Raw genomic sequence first — 17,486 nt, forward strand, 5'->3', positions numbered from 1 at the left:
TTAGATTAGTTTGCTTCTCAAAAAAAAAAAAAAAAGATTAGTTTAAATTGTTAAAAAACTTTTTTTTAATAAAACCACCATAAAAATAATTATCACGCGCAACGCGCGGATTCGCGACTAGTGTCTATAAAAACTCACTTCTAAAACAAATACAAGACACATTTTATTCATGGTTTGCCAACCTGATTTCTAAACTCTATAGTGTATATATATTTGGTTTTTATCACAAAAAAAGTTTAAGCAATCGTTATAGCATTAGCATTGGTGGTGCTAAAAAGTCATATTACTATTTTTAGCACTACCAATACTTAAAAGCATGTTATAATTGTGGTGTCATAGCTAAAAAATTTTAGCTTCTTGCTATAGTGCAAAGTCATCTATAACTGTGCACTATAGCAAAAAAAATTGTATTTTATTACACTCCCACACTCTCTTTCTCCCTTGCATGCTCTCATCTTCTTCTTTTTTCTTTTCCTCTTTCTCTCTTGCATGCTGTTTTTTTTCTTTTTTTTCCTTCTTTTTTTTTTCTTTTTTTTCCTTCTTTTTTTTTTCTTTTTTTATTTGCCTCTTTCTCCCTTGCCCGCTATTTTTCAGCTAATGACCCTCTGCTCTCTTCAGTTTTCAGATTTATTATGTTGGGTTGTTTTATGGGTTTTGCAAACTGGAATTTTGTGAATTTTTTTGATTTTTTTTTTTTTTTTTTTTTTTGCAAATTTGTGTGTTAAGTGTGTTCAGATCGAAAGAAAAATAGAAGGCCAAACTCACTATAATAGTGGTTGTGATGGTTGTTTATTGTAGTGGATATATTATTTTATCGTGTTTTTTTATATTATTTTATTGTATTGAAAGCTAAAATAAAACCATTGATATTGGATGTTTTATAAAATGAGAAGGTAAAATAGATAAAGTAATTTTTTGTAATGCCAAATAGCTAAATTTATAGCTCCACCAATGTGGATGCTCATATAAATTAATATACCATTCAGTGTGATGTCAATAGATAAGTAAACCATCTTTATTATTATTTATTGGGCATGTGAAAACCTTATTAAAACCCTTTGATAGCAAACACATCACATGCACAACGATTAGCCCTTCAAATTGGGTGTGACGTATTTGTGCAAGTAATGTGTGTTATTGGAGGTGTTATTGGAGGGTATTGACGACGTTAGCTTGAGAGTCTAGACACATTATATATATATATATATATATATATATGAATTTTTTGTTAATTTGACGGAGAAATACCAAAGAAGAGGATAAAGTGCTCTTAAAAAACAAGGAGAGGCAGAGGGGGCATTGTAAGTTTGTAACCTACTAAACTAGGGAGACATTACTTCTGTCCGTCTAATACTAATGGAGGGAAAGTACAACTTTTCCTAGATTTCTCACCTAAATCAAAGACACTAAAAGCTTAAGCCAACATAACTTTTTTCAGTTAATTGGAGAAGAAAAATAGTTTGGAAACTCTGAAACTACTTAATGCAACTGTTAAGTGACTTAAATACAAGCCCTACATCTTCCTAGACATCTTGAGGTTGCTAGTTCACTGGACAATAGATGTTTAGCAAAACCCTGCCATTTTGTTTGAAAATCTTTAACGATTATATCAGATGGCATACATCTTTCTTGTTTTGTGTCAAACTATAAATCAAAACATCACAAATTAAGCTAATCTTAGCTTTCCCTTCAAGAGGCCATGCTAAAAAATGATAAAGCATGGTGGATAAGTGCAACATCCGATAGTCAAACACTAGGTAAGTGCACATAATGTTTGCTGTTCATTTTGCAAGCTTACATAGTCCTTACAACAGTATTTTTCCTACCTTTGATTCTCCTTTTCTTTTTTTTTTTTATCTTTTTCTAATGTCATATTGTATGGTAAGGAACAAAGCTCACCTCTTACATATGAGCGGGCTTCAATAGAATAAAAATGTTTGGCTCCAAGCATATTACACGGCAATTTATAAAACTATTCATATGTATTATCTATACAAGCCACGTGACTCATTAACAAAGTTATGTGACTAAAACTACACATAAATTGTCTCTTTAATCATCAAATCATGGGTTAATGTAATATAAACTCTAAACATGTTTAGAGCTAAATTTTTTCCTTAAGAGAATGGAAATGAAAACTCATCCAACCTCTTAACTTTGTTGGCTTTTAAATCATACTCTAGGGATTGTGCAGTCACATCATCACAAAAAAATCACAGAACCTTATACAAAGTTGACCATCCAACTTTCCCATTTCTTTCCTTATAAAAAATGTTAACGAATCCAGCTTAATACTCCTCTGAGCCCCCTATATGTACTAGGCGCAACACTATCACCTTGAGTGGCTATAAGCAGCGCAAGTTATTGGGGACTGTCCCATTCGGGATAATTTAACTGTGCAAGGGAATTAATTTTAATTCAAAAAATCTAGGACTCAGCTAGCTGAGCTTGTCAAGCTTTTTGTTCTTGCTATGGAGATAGATGATCACCCAGACCCTGTGAAACTTTGCAGACCAACTTTACTCAATTGGGAAAGTTTATTTTCATTGGATTATTGGTTTTAAAAAATAAGTTTGACAGAAGTATAGATGTGCCTAAAATTGAAAAATAAAACTTCAAAGTAGTTTATACATAAGCTAAACAAGCAGAATACCTAGCTGAAGAATTAGCCATTGTCTGAGAACTTTTATATGATGAGATTCTTAGTAGTTGAGAAAGAATATAGAGGTTGTACCCTACACATGGAAATTGGAAGGCGTGCCCAACATCCTATTAATTGAAAATGCTAGGTGACCTAACTAAGGTCACACAAAAAATGAGTTTCTGTAGGAAACGCAATATACATCTTGATGGGAAAAGGCAAATATGCCTTGATGATTTACAAAATTTTGTGCAATCTAATCAGTCTTCATGATATTCTATAATTGGTCAAGTGCTGTGCTATGTACCTATCACATCTATCATGTTGAAATTTGCCACCACAAGGTAGTATGTAACCTGTGTTCATGGCTGAATGTGATGCTGTTACAGAGTTCAGACATACATGATCACATATTCACATTCATTGGAAAAAATAACAAAGATAATTTAGATCAGCATGCTTTGTCTGTATGTCTTGATTATGAACCCTAAGCTTATCTGCAATAGGGTGTGTAATACCATTATGACCCGGTTTGAATAGCACTTTAAATCACTCAAAGTCGCATTGCGTTTTCTGTTTTTTTTTTTTTTTTTAATTTTAGCAGCCGGATTTATGACTTTTGTGAGAAAAAATACTGTACATGTACTGTGCGTGTACTGTTTATGCACTGTTCACATATTAAAAATATTAAAAGTGGGTCCTACAGTACTATTCATATATTTAAAAATTATTTTGTTACAGTGTTTTCAGCAACAATCAATTTTTAGCAACTTTCAGCAACAATAATGCTATCCAAACAGACCCTATATATATGATATATGTAATCAAAAGGGTACAAGACCTAAGGCCAAGAGTAATGTCATTTCTGTCAGACCAAAGGGTAGATTATTGCTCTGAAAAGGACCAAGTGGGGAAGTGAACGAGTATTATTTGGTTGAATTACTACTAGCCAATTGACATTACACTCAGTCAAATCTGCCATCGATATTAAATTCATTTTATACCCAAAAGGCACAAAACTTTCAGATATGGTAAAAGGTAAAAATACTCCAAGATTGGTTAAAGGGTAACTAAAATTCACAGCCCTTAGTAGAGGTGAATCCTTCTTAATTGGTTTCTACAACCGTCTACATGAAATGAGCTGAAACAGAATTGCATGACCCGGAGAACACAAACTTTTTATCCTATAAGTTATTTTCCTTAGTAGCAATATTCAATTGACTGGATAACGCATTTCAGGATTGTTTGTCATTCAACTTGACACAGCATCACATTATTGAGAGTAACAAAGATTACCACAAATTGTACCCAAGAAGCAAAAGTTGACAGTAATTAGCCCACCGTTTTAAAAATATGGGAAGGCAATGTATTATGATACACTAAAATAACTCTTTCATAAAAAATTATAAAAAAAAAAAAAAAAGGAAAAAATAATTAAAAAATTTAGGCATTACTACACATTTCACAACAGGAGATCAGAGAGGTCATCGAATTATGTATAAGGTATTCACATCAATCGTTGATAAAAATATTTTCTTTTTCTGCCTTGATGGTGCGAACAGATGAAGCTGTTCAAGAATATGCTAAAGCCAAACCAACTTTCGTAGCATCCAACATAGAAGACAGGTTTATATCACCTCCTGAACTTAGGTTGGCACGAAAAATATTGGCATCAGACATTTGCCTCACAAAACGAGTAAAACGAACCCAGTTCTGATATTCAAACATGTTTTTGTCCATCCTCATAAAGTTAAATGAGAAGGAGGGCTTTTCTAGACCATTTGAATAAAACTTCGACATCTTTAGCACCTGTTGAAACGAATCATCATCCAAACTGGTTGCACAGTTTTCACCTTCTAGGGGTATATCACAAACCCTAGCAGCCAGTAGAAGCTGTCTAAGAAAACCTTCTGGGCTACCGACCGGGTTCATCTGTCTTTCTAACTCATCTTGCATTTCAAAACACGTGCAGCACATGGTAAACCCATACCTACCAAACATGCGAGCAATTGGTAGATATCCATCTCTAGTTGAAGTATTGTAATAGCCAGCTGTTAACTCTGATGGATGGGATTCTGTACCATAATGCCAATGGATACCAGCCACTTTTGCTGATGTATTAACTTCAGTACCCCTGAAAACAGTTTCAGCTTCCCTACATATCCTGTCTCCATGCAGCAGCAGCATTCCCGAGTACCATTCAAGAAAAAATTTACCATATGGTCTGGTCCAAGACCCATCCTTGCTTCTGAAAAACTCAGTGTGTTCAGGATTTTGCATTAGATTACCTGCACCTATGGGACCCCCATCTCCCCATTCACGCATCCCTATCTCTCGTGCACAAGCATTCAAAGATGCAAGCATATACTAGCAGGAGCAATTTGAGAAAAAGAAAAAAGAAGCAGGGGAATCAAATCAATACAACAGATGAAAAAATAATAGAAAAAATTACATTTTAAAGCCTATGAGTTTAGGAGTTTAAAAAAATAAACCCTATAGTTTCAAAAGTAACACATTACACGTGAGGTTCTAAATTAACAAATTAAACCTAAATCCTTTTAAGTGGAAAGGCATTGGGCTTATGCGCCGAGTGTATAATTTGTTACTTTTTCAAACCTCAAGGTTTAATTTATTACTTTTGAAACTATAGGGTTAAAAGTGTAAGATTTTCAGCCTAATATTAAAGAACAACTGTGTAAAGAAAGACCAAGCTTGTAAATAAAGCTGAAGTTTCTACCTACCTTATCATAGCACTGAAACTCTCCAAGTTCACGTGTGCGCCAAGCCCATGTTAGCTTCTGTGTAGGGCATGACGGGTATCTTAGTTCACCAGCAGGACCCATCCCAACTTGAATTCCCTGAAACATGAACAGCCAATACATTGAGCACCTAATTTAATATCAAGGGGCATCTATGACTATGCCAAACTTCACGGCATCATCTTACTGTTATGACAACCCCAAGAAATGGCCTAAATGTGTCTCTGAAGTTCCTCATAAAATCTGTATATGCTTGGATTGGCGATCGCCCCCGCAAAACAGGAAGAATATCACATCCAAGTGAAATATATTCCATGTTCCTTCTTCCAAATCTGTCAGAATACGCTAAATCTGGATCTTTGTCAATCTCTTGAAGTACCCATAGAGGAAGAGGAATCCTTTAATTTTATAAGGACAACTTTCAGAGTTAGCAACCACAAACAACAGCTTTTGAATAAAAACATCAAGAAAGACCCAACATAAAACTTAAAGCAGATTAACTCCTATTTCAGACTAAACATCAAATAGGATCAACCGCAAAATATTACATGGAAAAATGACTAACTAGATTTATAATTTTGACACCTACTGTCAAATAGAAATGCTTTAAGGATTTCCTCCCACTCTAAAAGACTAACGACAAAAACATGGAGATGTCAAATATAAAACTATTTGCATATATAGCGGCATTAAATTTTGAACATGAATAGAGAAATCTCCAAGTACCAAATTAGATTAACCAAAAGTAAAACTGTAAAAGCCAAAAAGTTCTATATCGAAGATATGCCCCCATAATTCATTTATCCTCTAATAACGTGTGGGCTCCACAACAGTGAGAGACCCATGCACCATGAGAGTGTAAAATGCATATATCTGATGCATGAGATACTTTTTCCATAACAAGAGGTAAGACAGCCCTTCAAATATTCTTAAGTATTTAAATCATCCAGCTTGACAGCTAAATCAATGCATCTGAGTTCTTAAATTAACACAACACCTCAAAAGTCTAGTGATAAAAGCAATCAGTGTTCGGCAGGCCTTAAACATGTCATTTGATTTCACGAAAATTAAATAGCAGTGCTGAAAGTAAGAACCACACTAGGAAATTGTTTATATATCAGAAATCAGCATGATCCCATGTATTACTCCAGCAAGCCATCCAATACACACAAAAAATAAATAAAATAAAATAAAAAAATAAAAAATAAAAATTATGGCGTGTCCTGTTAATGGACACCCTTGTGGACCATTAAGGCAGAATTTTATTAGCTTTTGCTATTTTCCAATACAGGTAGGAAACTTTTGAAGCTTCCTTAATGAGTGCAGGCACCCATTTCAAACGCCAAATAAGGCATAAGCTCAAAAAGTCATGTGGAAAAAAATTACTTTTTGTATTAGCGGTGCTACCATGCATCTAATACTAATTTTCTGGATTTTTAGACTATCCAGAACGACCCACAATTCGAAAACTTCATGAGAACCACTATATCTAAATTAGTTCTAAATTGGTTCCAGTTGGGGATGGGCCTAATCTTCATGAGCTAGTGGAGATTTTGGGCTGTAGGGAGTTGGCTCTTCCGCTGAAATATTTAGGTCTTCCGTTGGGTGCTTCTTTTAAAGATAAGACGATTTGAAATCCTATCTTGGAGAAGATGAAGCGAAGGCTAGCTGGTTGGAAGAGGTTGTATTTATCTAAGGGGGGTAAGGTTACCCTTATTAAGACTACTCTCTCTAGTCTACCTACGTATTTCCTTTCTCTTTTCCCTATCCCAGACAAGGTGGCTAAGAGGATGGAGAAATTACAAAGGGATTTCCTTTGGTCTGGTATGGGAGACAAGCATAAAATTCACTTAGTAAATTGGTCTAAGATATGTAGGCCAGTGAAGAATGGAGGGATGGGCATTAGCTGTTTGAGAAGGTTTAACTCTGCCTTATTAGCCAAATGGTTGTGGCGCTATGGTTTGGAGAATGATGCCCTTTGGAGAAGGGTCACTGGGGCGAAGTATGGGAATGAGTGGGGTGGTTGGTGCACAAAATCTGTCTGGGGCATATGGTGTTTGTTTGTGGAAGTTCATTCGGAGTGGCTGGGGGAATTTTTCCAAGTTCATTCAGTATGAAGTGGGTGATGGAACTCGTGTGAAGTTTTGGGATGATGTGTTGTAGGGATTGTCCTCTTAAGGAGGCGTTTCCAGATTTATATTATATTAGTTGGACAAGGGATGCTTTGGTCTCTGAGGTTATGTGCTTTGTAAATGGGAGAGTTTCTTGGGACATTTAGTTTTGTCATTTAGTGAATGATCAAGAGTCACAATCTTTGGATTCATTTATGATTTTGATCTATTCCACAAAGGTGCAGGGCATTGGTTCTGACAATCTTTGTTGGAAGCCAGCCAGCAGTCAAGGTTTCAAGGTCAGTGGGTATTATCATTCTATTTCCCCTTCTACTGGCATTTCTTTCCCTTGGAAAATGGGGTGGCAATCGAAGGTTCCTCCTCGGGTAGCTTTTTTCTCTTGGACTGCGGCTTTAGGCAAGATTCTAACTATAGACAACCTTCGGAAGAGGCATTTTGTTGTCATTGAGTGGTGCTTTATGTGCAAAAGGTGTGGGGAATCTGTAGATCATCTCCTCCTTTACTGTCCTATAGCCTTTGAGATGTGGAGTTTGATCTTTTGCTTGTTTGGTATTTGTTGGGTGATGCCTCAAAGGGTAGTGGATTTGTTGGATTGTTGGACATGCACATTCAGGCATCGTCGTAATATAGTTATTTGGAGGCTTGTGCTGCACTGTTTGATGTGGTGTATCTGGCGGGAACAGAATTCTAGAAGCTTTGAGGGTCGTGAACAGTCCATGATTGAGTTTAAATCTTTCTTCTTTTTTACTCTTCTCGAATGGTGTCTTGTTCTACCATCTTTTTCTTGTATTTCCCTTCCTGTGTTGCTAGATCACTGTAATTTGGTTTCTTGATGTTTTTGCCTTTTTGTACATTTCCTATGTACTGGGCTGTGTGTTTTTTAATAAAAATTTTTGTTACTTATCCAAAAAAAAAAAAAAAAAAAAAAAACATTGCAATAATAAATTCATAATCGAAACACGAAAAATAAATTTTAATTACAAAAAAAAAAAAAACAAAAAAACAAAAAAAAAAACAAAAACCAAAACAAAATTCAGAGAGAGTTTAGACTGACCAGTGAGGATCGTCAGGCCCAGTGGCACACTGATGAAAGGCCATGACAGCACGGACCTTCAAACCGCACCGTTTCGCTAAGGCAACGAGGTCCAAATACCCTTGCCAATTGTAAACCCTAGGTTCGTCTCTCTCCACTAGTCCCCACCAGACCTCGACGACGACGCCTTCGACACCGGCGGCTGATAGAGCTTTGAACGACTGAGCCATGACCTTGCGACGCCGGACTTGGCCGCCGGTACTAACGGAGTCGACGGGGAGAGTGACGAACACCGGCGATCCTAGCCTCCGGCGTTGTGGCGAGGAGAATTTGTGGTAGAGTTCATACTGGATGTGTTCGCTTCCGCCTCCGTTGTCCGGAGAGATGAAGCCGCCGGCGCCGGAGGGTTTGGAGGAGTTGAGACGCGAAGAGATGGCGAGTCGACGAGTTAGGGGAGGGTGAGGTTGGAGTCGGCGAGTGAAGGAAATGAAAGAAGGGGAACGAGTGGGGGAGCGAATTGACTCGGTCCAAGTGCAGCAGAAGGAAGCTGAGAAGCTTGGCGTTGAAGGAGATGCGATCGCCATTCAATGAATTTCACTGTTGGTTAGGACTCTTTCCAAATATAAGTAAATTTCGTATTTGCCACAAACTGAGAGAGAGAGGAAATGACTCATTGAGGAATGAGTGAGGATACAGTGAAAGAAAGAGAGAAAGAGAAACTGGGATCACAATTTGAAGGTCTGACACTTTTTTTTGTGTATGTGGCGGGGTCCATGGAATTGTACGGTCTGGATTCGATGATTAAGGGTGGTGAGATGGGTTAAAAAGCCGTACGAGCAAGCTGGATGCTTCGAAGACTGACTTTGACAGATGCAAATGCAATGGCCAATGATTTTTTTTTTTAACAATACAATGGCCGATGAATTGTGCGTTTGACTCTCTATTTGCTTAATTTGATCACTCGAAGTGAAAAAGAGTGCCAATGAGATTATATACAAAACGAGAATGATTGTGAATCTATAAATGATTTATATATATATATATACATATAATTCAATAGTTAGAATAAATGAATTAAACTTTAAACAATTTCATTAAAAACACTAAGAAATACCAATTAAATTATAAGCATCTTTTCAATGGTTATTATTAGTATTTAGGAATTGTAATTAAAACTTTATTGGATGATACATTATTGATATACGAGAATTTGGGAAGGAAGCAATGTTGATAGAGAATCTATCACACGTTCCATTGTTAATACTTTCATTTGTTTTAAAATAGGCATAATCTATTTTAAAGTAGACTTTTAAAATGACATTTTAAATGATACACTTTTTGTACAAAAATTAGATCTCATCTCTACCATAAAGTATGGATATTTTCTCAATTTCATAAACAAATAGCTAAGCATAATAGTCAAGGATATTCTAGGGAGGAACCATACAAGCTGATAATCTTTAAAATAGTTTATTATCATTATTATTATTATTATTATTATTATTATTATTATTTCTCTTTTTCCCCGAATAGTTTATTGATTAAAACGACAATAGAAGAAGCAAAACATAATGTGGGCATCGCAAATTAAAATCGTGCGACAAACAATGGGATTTCATTCTACGTGTGTATACTTTACAAGGATGAAAAGGAATTTTAGGCTAGGCCCAATCTACTAGTAGCATTACACTAAGTCATTGCGTTTGGGATGAGAATAAATTTTAGGCATGCAGGCCAGTGTTCTAACTGTCAGTCTGTTCAAACTACCTGAGAACTAGAAACTACACCAGAGTCACACCAGAAAAGGGAATGAAACAAGAGTCTCAACCCCAAAACTATTCGTCTGTCAGTCTCTCTTTTTTTTTTTTTTTTTTTCTTTTTTTTGACAGATAACACATACAACAGCAGTCAGATAATAAGATCCAAGGGGGAAGAGACATTACAGAATTAATGTTCAGCAATACACAAAAGAAACTTCAAAATTAGAAAACTGCAAAGCTATACAAGAAGAATAGCCACAATAAGGCATAAAAAGAGCATATAAAAAGCATGCTATTGATCATTGACTAAATAATAAAAAGGTACAGTAAATATAATGATGATAAAATATGACTAATGCATGATATGAATGTCCTAATATTATGTTGTTTGTCACCAGTCCCACATAATGAGCAGGTATACATGAGTACAAATGGCAAGAGACCGAACTATATGAAAATTGACATGTAACAGTGCCATGCTTTCAGACACCAAATTTCGGTGAGGGGAAGAAAGGAAAAAGAAGGCCAAAAGATTAAAAAATGCAGGCTTTTACATTGCTGCTAAATTACCCCCAACCCAACGCTTCCGCACCATCGACTCCCAACAAATGGAACTGCTATCACTAGCACATTAGACGCATCAGGGAGCGATGGAGTCTCCTATCTCATTCCTCCCATACCATTGACTTCCTTTTTAACTTAGTAACAGTTCAACTTTTTCTGCCAAGCTAGCAGAAATGTATGGGTCATCACCGACTACTTCCATGGCAATGCAAAACTAAAATGAAAAAAAAAAAAAAAAAAAACCGACTCCGAGCTGCTGAGTGAAACACATAGCAGAAATGTATGGGTCATCACCGACTACTTCCATGGCAATGCAAAACTAAAATGAAAAAAAAAAAAAAAAAAAACCGACTCCGAGCTGCTGAGTGAAACACTGACAGCCGACCGACCAAACATCTGCGCCCAAAAATGGTGACGACCTGACTCATTGTATGCAATCCCAGACCCCACTCAACACACCCAAATGCATGCAAAGAAGAAGAGTATACGAAGCAGTTGCCTCAAAAAGAAATGGCTCGACTGATGGCCAACTTGGCCCATTCGGCAGATTCCCTTATCAAATGGTCATCTGATGATAAACATTCGCTTAGAAAGTCTTTGCTTGACACAGATTGCTGAATCAAGGAACCTGCATTACTACCCAGGGTATCAGCTAGATCTCCAAGGACCCCAATCGCCGTCTTAGACACCGCATCATCCCTGAAAGAAAACAAATAAGGAGGTAAGAAACTAATAATTGAGATTAAAAAAATAAAGAAGAAAAAATTAATAAACAAATCAGTAAAGATTCCATCATAACTTACATGTCCTTCTCCATATACAAACTATCCAAGAACTGAAGAACATGAGGTGCAAAAGGCATCAATAGCTGGGTCTTTGAAGAACCCTTAAATCCCTGAAAGATCCCCGAGTATGCCTCTAGAATTCCATTTCTCAGAGAATTGGTGTACTCCAACATGTCATCGTCAGCACCGGAAATATGGGCAGATAGTTCTGCTGCACTTTGAAGCATGGGCATAGCATATATTAAGTACTTCTCAAAGTTTTCTCCAATTGCCAAAGCAATGTCACCAAAGCATGAAAATATCGGGGGCTTTACAGATCGGTGCAACTGGTTGCTTGACAAATCCTTGAGAAGCTGGGTCATTATTCCATCACAGTAAGGCAATATCTTATCCTCCAGCGCTCTGCATATATCCCCAACTACACCAACTGTAATGGCACAAACCTGGTAGTCCTCGAAATTTTGAAGACCCATTTCCAAATACCTATAAAATTCTGGCATGTATTTTACAAAATCGGCACCTGTTGCATAGGCAAGAGCTCCAATGGCAAGCATAGCCTCCTCATGAGCTGTGGCACTTCGAGAAGCAAATACTCTTAAGAAAAGGGCCATCATCTGGTCAGCATACTGCATGAAGACATATCTCGATTGCTCGGATGACCCAAGTTTCTGTATAATGACCTGCAAGCAACCACAGAGCAAACCTTGTAATTCATTCTGCTTCTCTCTCTCATCAGACGAAAGCTTCTGTGCCTCAAGAGTTTGGTGGAGTTCCATCATAATGACAGGAATTAGTTGCAGCACCATTGAAGCTGTCTCATCAGTAGAACACCTCACAACTTCGTTTAAAGTCTCATAGGCTGCAGTGCGGAGGCGTGACTCTCCAGCATCTTCTCGGTGAGTCACAGTGAGAAGAGCTTGAACAATTTCCTGGAAGAATGGAGTCAGCGGAGAAGATGAAGATCCTGCATCCTCATAACCCTGGGCCAAGAAATAGAGAGCACCACAGGCTTTCTCCGCAACATTTGGTACATCTTTCATGCTCTGAAGCAGAACATTAATAATCTGTTGAATATTTGCCTGGGTAATTATGGGGGTCTCCAAAGCTGACCCATGCAGAAATTCAAACATTCTTCCAAGAGTCCAAGCAGTAGTGTCCTTCACATGGTTATTTGGATCATTCATAAGGGCAGTGAGCATGAAGTTCAAGGCAATGTTAACAAGTGGTATGAGCTTGTCTGGGGATGGACCTTCCAGAATGGAACCAAAGGCATAAGTAGCAGCCTCCCTTTGCCTCCAATCTGGTTTTGTTATATTCTCTTCAATAAATGGCATTACAAGTGGGACAACATCATCTCCAACCGTTCGTGCAACCAAACCCAGGCATGTGCCTCCAGCCATTGCAATGTTCCAAGCCCCTTCATCTTGATCTTGATCCTCATCCTGCTTAAGTAGTGTCTCTAATAACATGGGGACAAGAACAGGGAGAGCCTGCTTAACAAAGTAAAAGCAGGGAACATCAGAATCCCCAGTAAAGTCACCTCCATATTCTTCTAAAATGTCTATCTCCTCATCACATATTGAACTCCAGAACTCAATGGCTTGAAGAGCGACTGGCTCATCATCTTCCTTAACAGCCTTTGCAGTGATGTTAAAGATATCGTGTATGTAAGGAGCCAACTTCTCATAGTAGGTTGAAGATATGGCAACCAAACACTCAAAAGCAGCTTGTCGAATCCTCAACTCTGGAGAAAGGGTAGCCTCACAAACAACTCTCATTATGTAATCACGTTCCATATCATTGGAAAAGTTTGCCTGCGCAAAACCTAAAGCATTGTACAAAGCTCGAGTAGCAGCAAGCCTAACATCATTGTTACTCTCGGAAGAGTTCATACCCTGAACTACAGCAGTAAGAATCTTGTTTACATGATCCTGTTCTACTGCATCTGGGGATACTTCTTCACAAATGTACCCAAGAGTTTCCAGCGTTGCCTGCCTGGTATTACCCGGAAGCTGGTGAATATTAGACAAGAGCGACCCTATCAGTTCAGGCCACTGTTTATGTGGTAACTCAATACCTGCAACCTTTGCAATGACTTGTGATGCAGTTGATCGAGCATCCAGAGCAGGAGAAGAGAGGGTCTTTAACAAGCATGCCTTGATCTGAGTCTTCACAGAGGGGTCCAATGACAACCATCTTTGCACAAGCTCAAGTTTCCTATGTTGTTCTTTGGCATCCAAGGCATTCTTCAAAATCAAGCCTGCTAATTTACGACTCTCAACAGGCTTATCATCATTCGACAATTCCCCAGCAAGAGAAAACAAGAAACTTGGAAGATTTTGCTCTTGAAATTGTTTTAGATTTTCTTCTGCCTGCTTGCGCACGGTACCATCTACTGCTTGTGCATTTAAAAGAACCTGAGTCACCTCCATTGCCATTTGAATCTGGGATCAACAAATTAAACCCACTAATTAGACAAGAGATAATTTATATGTTAATGTATCCAACACCACCCTTAGACATACAATCAAAAAAACAAAAAGTAACCCACATTTGACGTAACTCACCAAGTTGCTTTAAATCATTAAGAGTAACAATGTGTTTGGAAGTTTGGCGGGAAAGGAAATTAAAGGATAAGGTAGAAGAGGAGAGTGGAGGGGAATGATTACCCCTTCCCCAGTTCCCCTTGTTTGAATATTTTAAAAATTAAATCGGGGAAGGGGAATAGATATCACTCCCCTTAGTTTGGATGTATTAAAATTTAAGTATGGGGAGGAAAGGAAAGGCGAATGGTCATATAAGTTGACTATTGTAACTATATTTTGCTAATTTTAAAGAGATTGATATATATTGAAATCATAAGGGAAAAACTGACACCAAATTGTCCCAATTTGGGTGAATTAAAAGTGAGGGTTTGGAGGGTTAAGATACTGCTCCCCTTGTTTGAGTATTTTAAAAATTAAATCGGGGAAGGGGAATAGATACCACTCCCCATAATTTGGATGTTTTAAAAATTAAGTATGATGAGGAAAGGAAAGGGGAATGGTCATATAAGTTGACTATTGTAACTATATTTTTCTAATTTTAAAGAGATTGATATAAATTGAAACCATAAGGGAAAATTGACAGTTTAAATTTTTTTAAATATAAATGGAACCCCTTCCCTCCCCTCCCCCTCCATTCAAAGTGTAAATCTACTTAATATATAATATGAAAGTCCACAAATTATCATTACGAAGAAATAAAAAGGCAAGATATTGAGACACTTGAAGATCATTCGAGTAATAAAAAAAGTGCTCTTTGGTTTCAATCCTCACAAAAATTTACTCAACAGACCAATGGGAAGAAAATTAATGCAAAAATAACAGCACACCAATCGGTTGTCATTACAAGCCCTAAGTAACTATCAACTGCTCATCACAATTGGAAAGAAAGCTAACCCATCCAGCAAATCATCATCACGATCAATATTACCAAACCCTAAATCCACTATTCTGTTTGTTTACTACAAAAACAACAATATCCAAGCCTTAGTACCAAAATTTTGGTGTCAGCTATGGATCCTCAACAGACTCATTAGGTTGGCCACATGAATTCTTTTCCATCGTTCTATTATATCCAAATCCATACTCTCTGTTTGTTTACTAGGAAAAATTAATAAGATACAAAAGGAAAAATAACATCTTCTATGTCATTCTCAGTATTTCCAAAAGTAAAAGCTATGGATCCTCAACAGACTAGTCAAGTCGGCCCCACATATTCATTTCTGTCATTCTATTATATCCTAACTCATACTCTCTGTTTGTTTACTAAGAAAAATTAATAAGATTCAAAGGAAAAATATCATCTTTTGACATTCGCAATATTTCCAAAAGTTAAAGCACTCTGCTAAGTAAGCAAGCACTAATTTTCTCAACTCCACGAATCCAAACATTTCTGATAAACACTTACAGAATCGATTCCGTTCGATTTTAAGCTCCGAGGCCCCAAACCGAAAAATCGGATATCTAAACGTTTATCAAATCGGGAATTACCCGTGTTTTCTCGGCAACCAAACAAGAGTAAAACGAAATTCGAGAAATCTAAATTCGAAGTGAGTACTAAAACACTAACAAAGTTGTTCTGATCACCAAAAAAAAAAGGAACTCAATGCAAAACCCTAGAGATAAATCCTAGATCAGATCAGGGATTTGAAAGTGAAGAATCGGAGCTCAGACACACTGAGATATGTAAGATTGAAGAAAAAGTGCTTACCGAGTTGGCGAGTTGACTCGGAGACCGAGCGAGCGAGCGAGTGATCAAAAATCCGATTAGCGAAACGAAGAAGAAAGAAGAAAGAAGCGGCGAGTCTGAAACCCTAGCAGAGAGTGTGGGCAAAAGGCAGAGACGCCAATGTAAAGCTGGGATTTACAAAAATAAACTATATCTCTCTGATTTTCTAATTGGTCCTCAGGTGAGTCCACGCTATTTTTTCAGCGCGTGGGAGCGTGGAGTCAATTGGGCGTTGTGATTGGTTCTTGTTGCGGGTCCAGAAGCGGCTTTCTGGGGGTTTGATTTGAGGATAGAGTGTGTGATTGGTTGGAGATTTCACTCGCTGTGTGGGTGTGAGTGGCCGTGGTTCGCCCGAGTATTATTATCGCCGTTATCATTACAGTTGTTCATTTATTTTCTATGGGTTTGATATGCTGTAAGCCTATAATTACTGTTTTTTCCCTTTTCGCTGTGTTTTTCTATTTTTCTCACTGGTTTGTAGCCTCTTGAATGTTTTTTAAATTTTGTACCGTTAGTCAATCTATCATACACAAAAATAAATAAATAAATCCCCTTCCTTCTTCCATCGTATCATGTATGATGTTGTTGCAATTAGCGATGTAGATTAGGCAGTGCAACCTATATAATTGGATTAGATTTTAAATGAACCAAATTATTTATAAATAGTTCGACCTTGGCTCAAGAAAAAGTTTGTTTATAAAATAAGTTAAGTTCAAGCCTAAAGTCTAGGCTCAATTATTAAATGAATCAAGTTCAACATAATAATGTAATTGTGAATACGAAAGCCTTATTTTTTTTTTTTTTATAAGACGAAAGCTTTATTTAACTATAAATAATATTATATTTTTATATGTATACCTGTTCAAGTATATATTTATATAAACTTGAAATTGGATTGTATAAGTTTTTCAATAAATTCATATGATACTCAATCATTATTTTAACTTATTGGTGATATAAACAATCTATTTGTATTAAAATTTCATATAATTTTAAAGTAGTGACACATTTTAGTCATAATTTTATAATATATAAGAAAATAATAAGTTAACTAGCTAGCTCATGAACAAGTTTGATCTTGCTCGACAAGAAAATGATTCAAACTTTAATATATAATCTTGTTTGGTAATGAGCTTGAGTCTGGCTCGTGTTTGAAAAAAAAAAAATTAAATGAACAAATTTGAACTTTTAATACTTGACTCGACTTGTTTACAACCCTAAATTAGACTATATTGTTACGTAATTCTCAAAAGCTTCTATTGAGTTGCACTATAATGTTGGTCGATTGACCGCATCTAGTAAATTTTGTTATGTTGAGTGCAACCTTGGTCGGTTTAGGCCAATCATACGAATTTTGACATCATTAACTTAAGGGACACCTATAAAATAAAGTCGAACGCAAGGATGCAACATTAATCAAGATCCTTGATGTCATAAATCTTGTTAAAGGCAAGGATAAGCAGGGGTGAGAGATGGCGAGGTAAAATCTAGTAAGGTTAAATCAATGGGAATGAGAGATGGGATGGAATGAGTTGGTAAG

General features: G+C 36.8%; 2 protein-coding genes across 2 annotated transcripts; both read right to left on the reverse strand.

Moving 5' to 3' along the window:
* Positions 1-3,943: 3,943 nt before the first annotated feature.
* LOC112025319 (beta-amylase 1, chloroplastic) lies at positions 3,944-9,422 on the reverse strand. Its single transcript, XM_024057971.2, has 4 exons — positions 8,587-9,422; positions 5,588-5,798; positions 5,383-5,499; positions 3,944-5,008 (listed from the first exon to the last, which is right to left on the reverse strand). The coding sequence occupies exons 1-4, from the start codon at positions 9,147-9,149 to the stop codon at positions 4,214-4,216; spliced, it is 1,686 nt and encodes a 561-aa protein (XP_023913739.1). The 5' UTR covers positions 9,150-9,422; the 3' UTR covers positions 3,944-4,213.
* A 1,962-nt stretch (positions 9,423-11,384) lies between these two features.
* Positions 11,385-16,081, reverse strand: LOC112025318 (importin subunit beta-1). Its single transcript, XM_024057970.2, has 3 exons — positions 15,929-16,081; positions 11,693-14,118; positions 11,385-11,588 (listed from the first exon to the last, which is right to left on the reverse strand). The coding sequence occupies exons 2-3, from the start codon at positions 14,110-14,112 to the stop codon at positions 11,390-11,392; spliced, it is 2,619 nt and encodes an 872-aa protein (XP_023913738.1). The 5' UTR covers positions 14,113-14,118; positions 15,929-16,081; the 3' UTR covers positions 11,385-11,389.
* Between the last annotated feature and the right edge of the window lie 1,405 nt (positions 16,082-17,486).

The sequence above is a fragment of the Quercus suber genome, unplaced genomic scaffold, assembly GCF_002906115.3.
Source record: "Quercus suber isolate HL8 unplaced genomic scaffold, Cork oak 2.0 scaffold_439, whole genome shotgun sequence".
Classification (NCBI taxonomy): Eukaryota; Viridiplantae; Streptophyta; class Magnoliopsida; order Fagales; family Fagaceae; genus Quercus; species Quercus suber.

Bases quoted from the DNA above. Each gene is read 5' to 3' on its own strand.
- LOC112025319 (XM_024057971.2), bottom strand. From the start codon at position 9,149: ATGGCGATCGCATCTCCTTCAACGCCAAGCTTCTCAGCTTCCTTCTGC. The intron at 5,799-8,586 runs GTCAGTCTAAAC...ATAAAATTAAAG, and splicing joins GGGCCTGACGATCCTCACTG to GATTCCTCTTCCTCTATGGG. The intron at 5,009-5,382 runs GTAGGTAGAAAC...TGCTCCTGCTAG, and splicing joins AGTTTCAGTGCTATGATAAG to TATATGCTTGCATCTTTGAA.
- LOC112025318 (XM_024057970.2), bottom strand. From the start codon at position 14,112: ATGGCAATGGAGGTGACTCAGGTTCTTTTAAATGCACAAGCAGTAGAT. The intron at 11,589-11,692 runs GTAAGTTATGAT...GTTTTCTTTCAG, and splicing joins TTGTATATGGAGAAGGACAT to GGATGATGCGGTGTCTAAGA.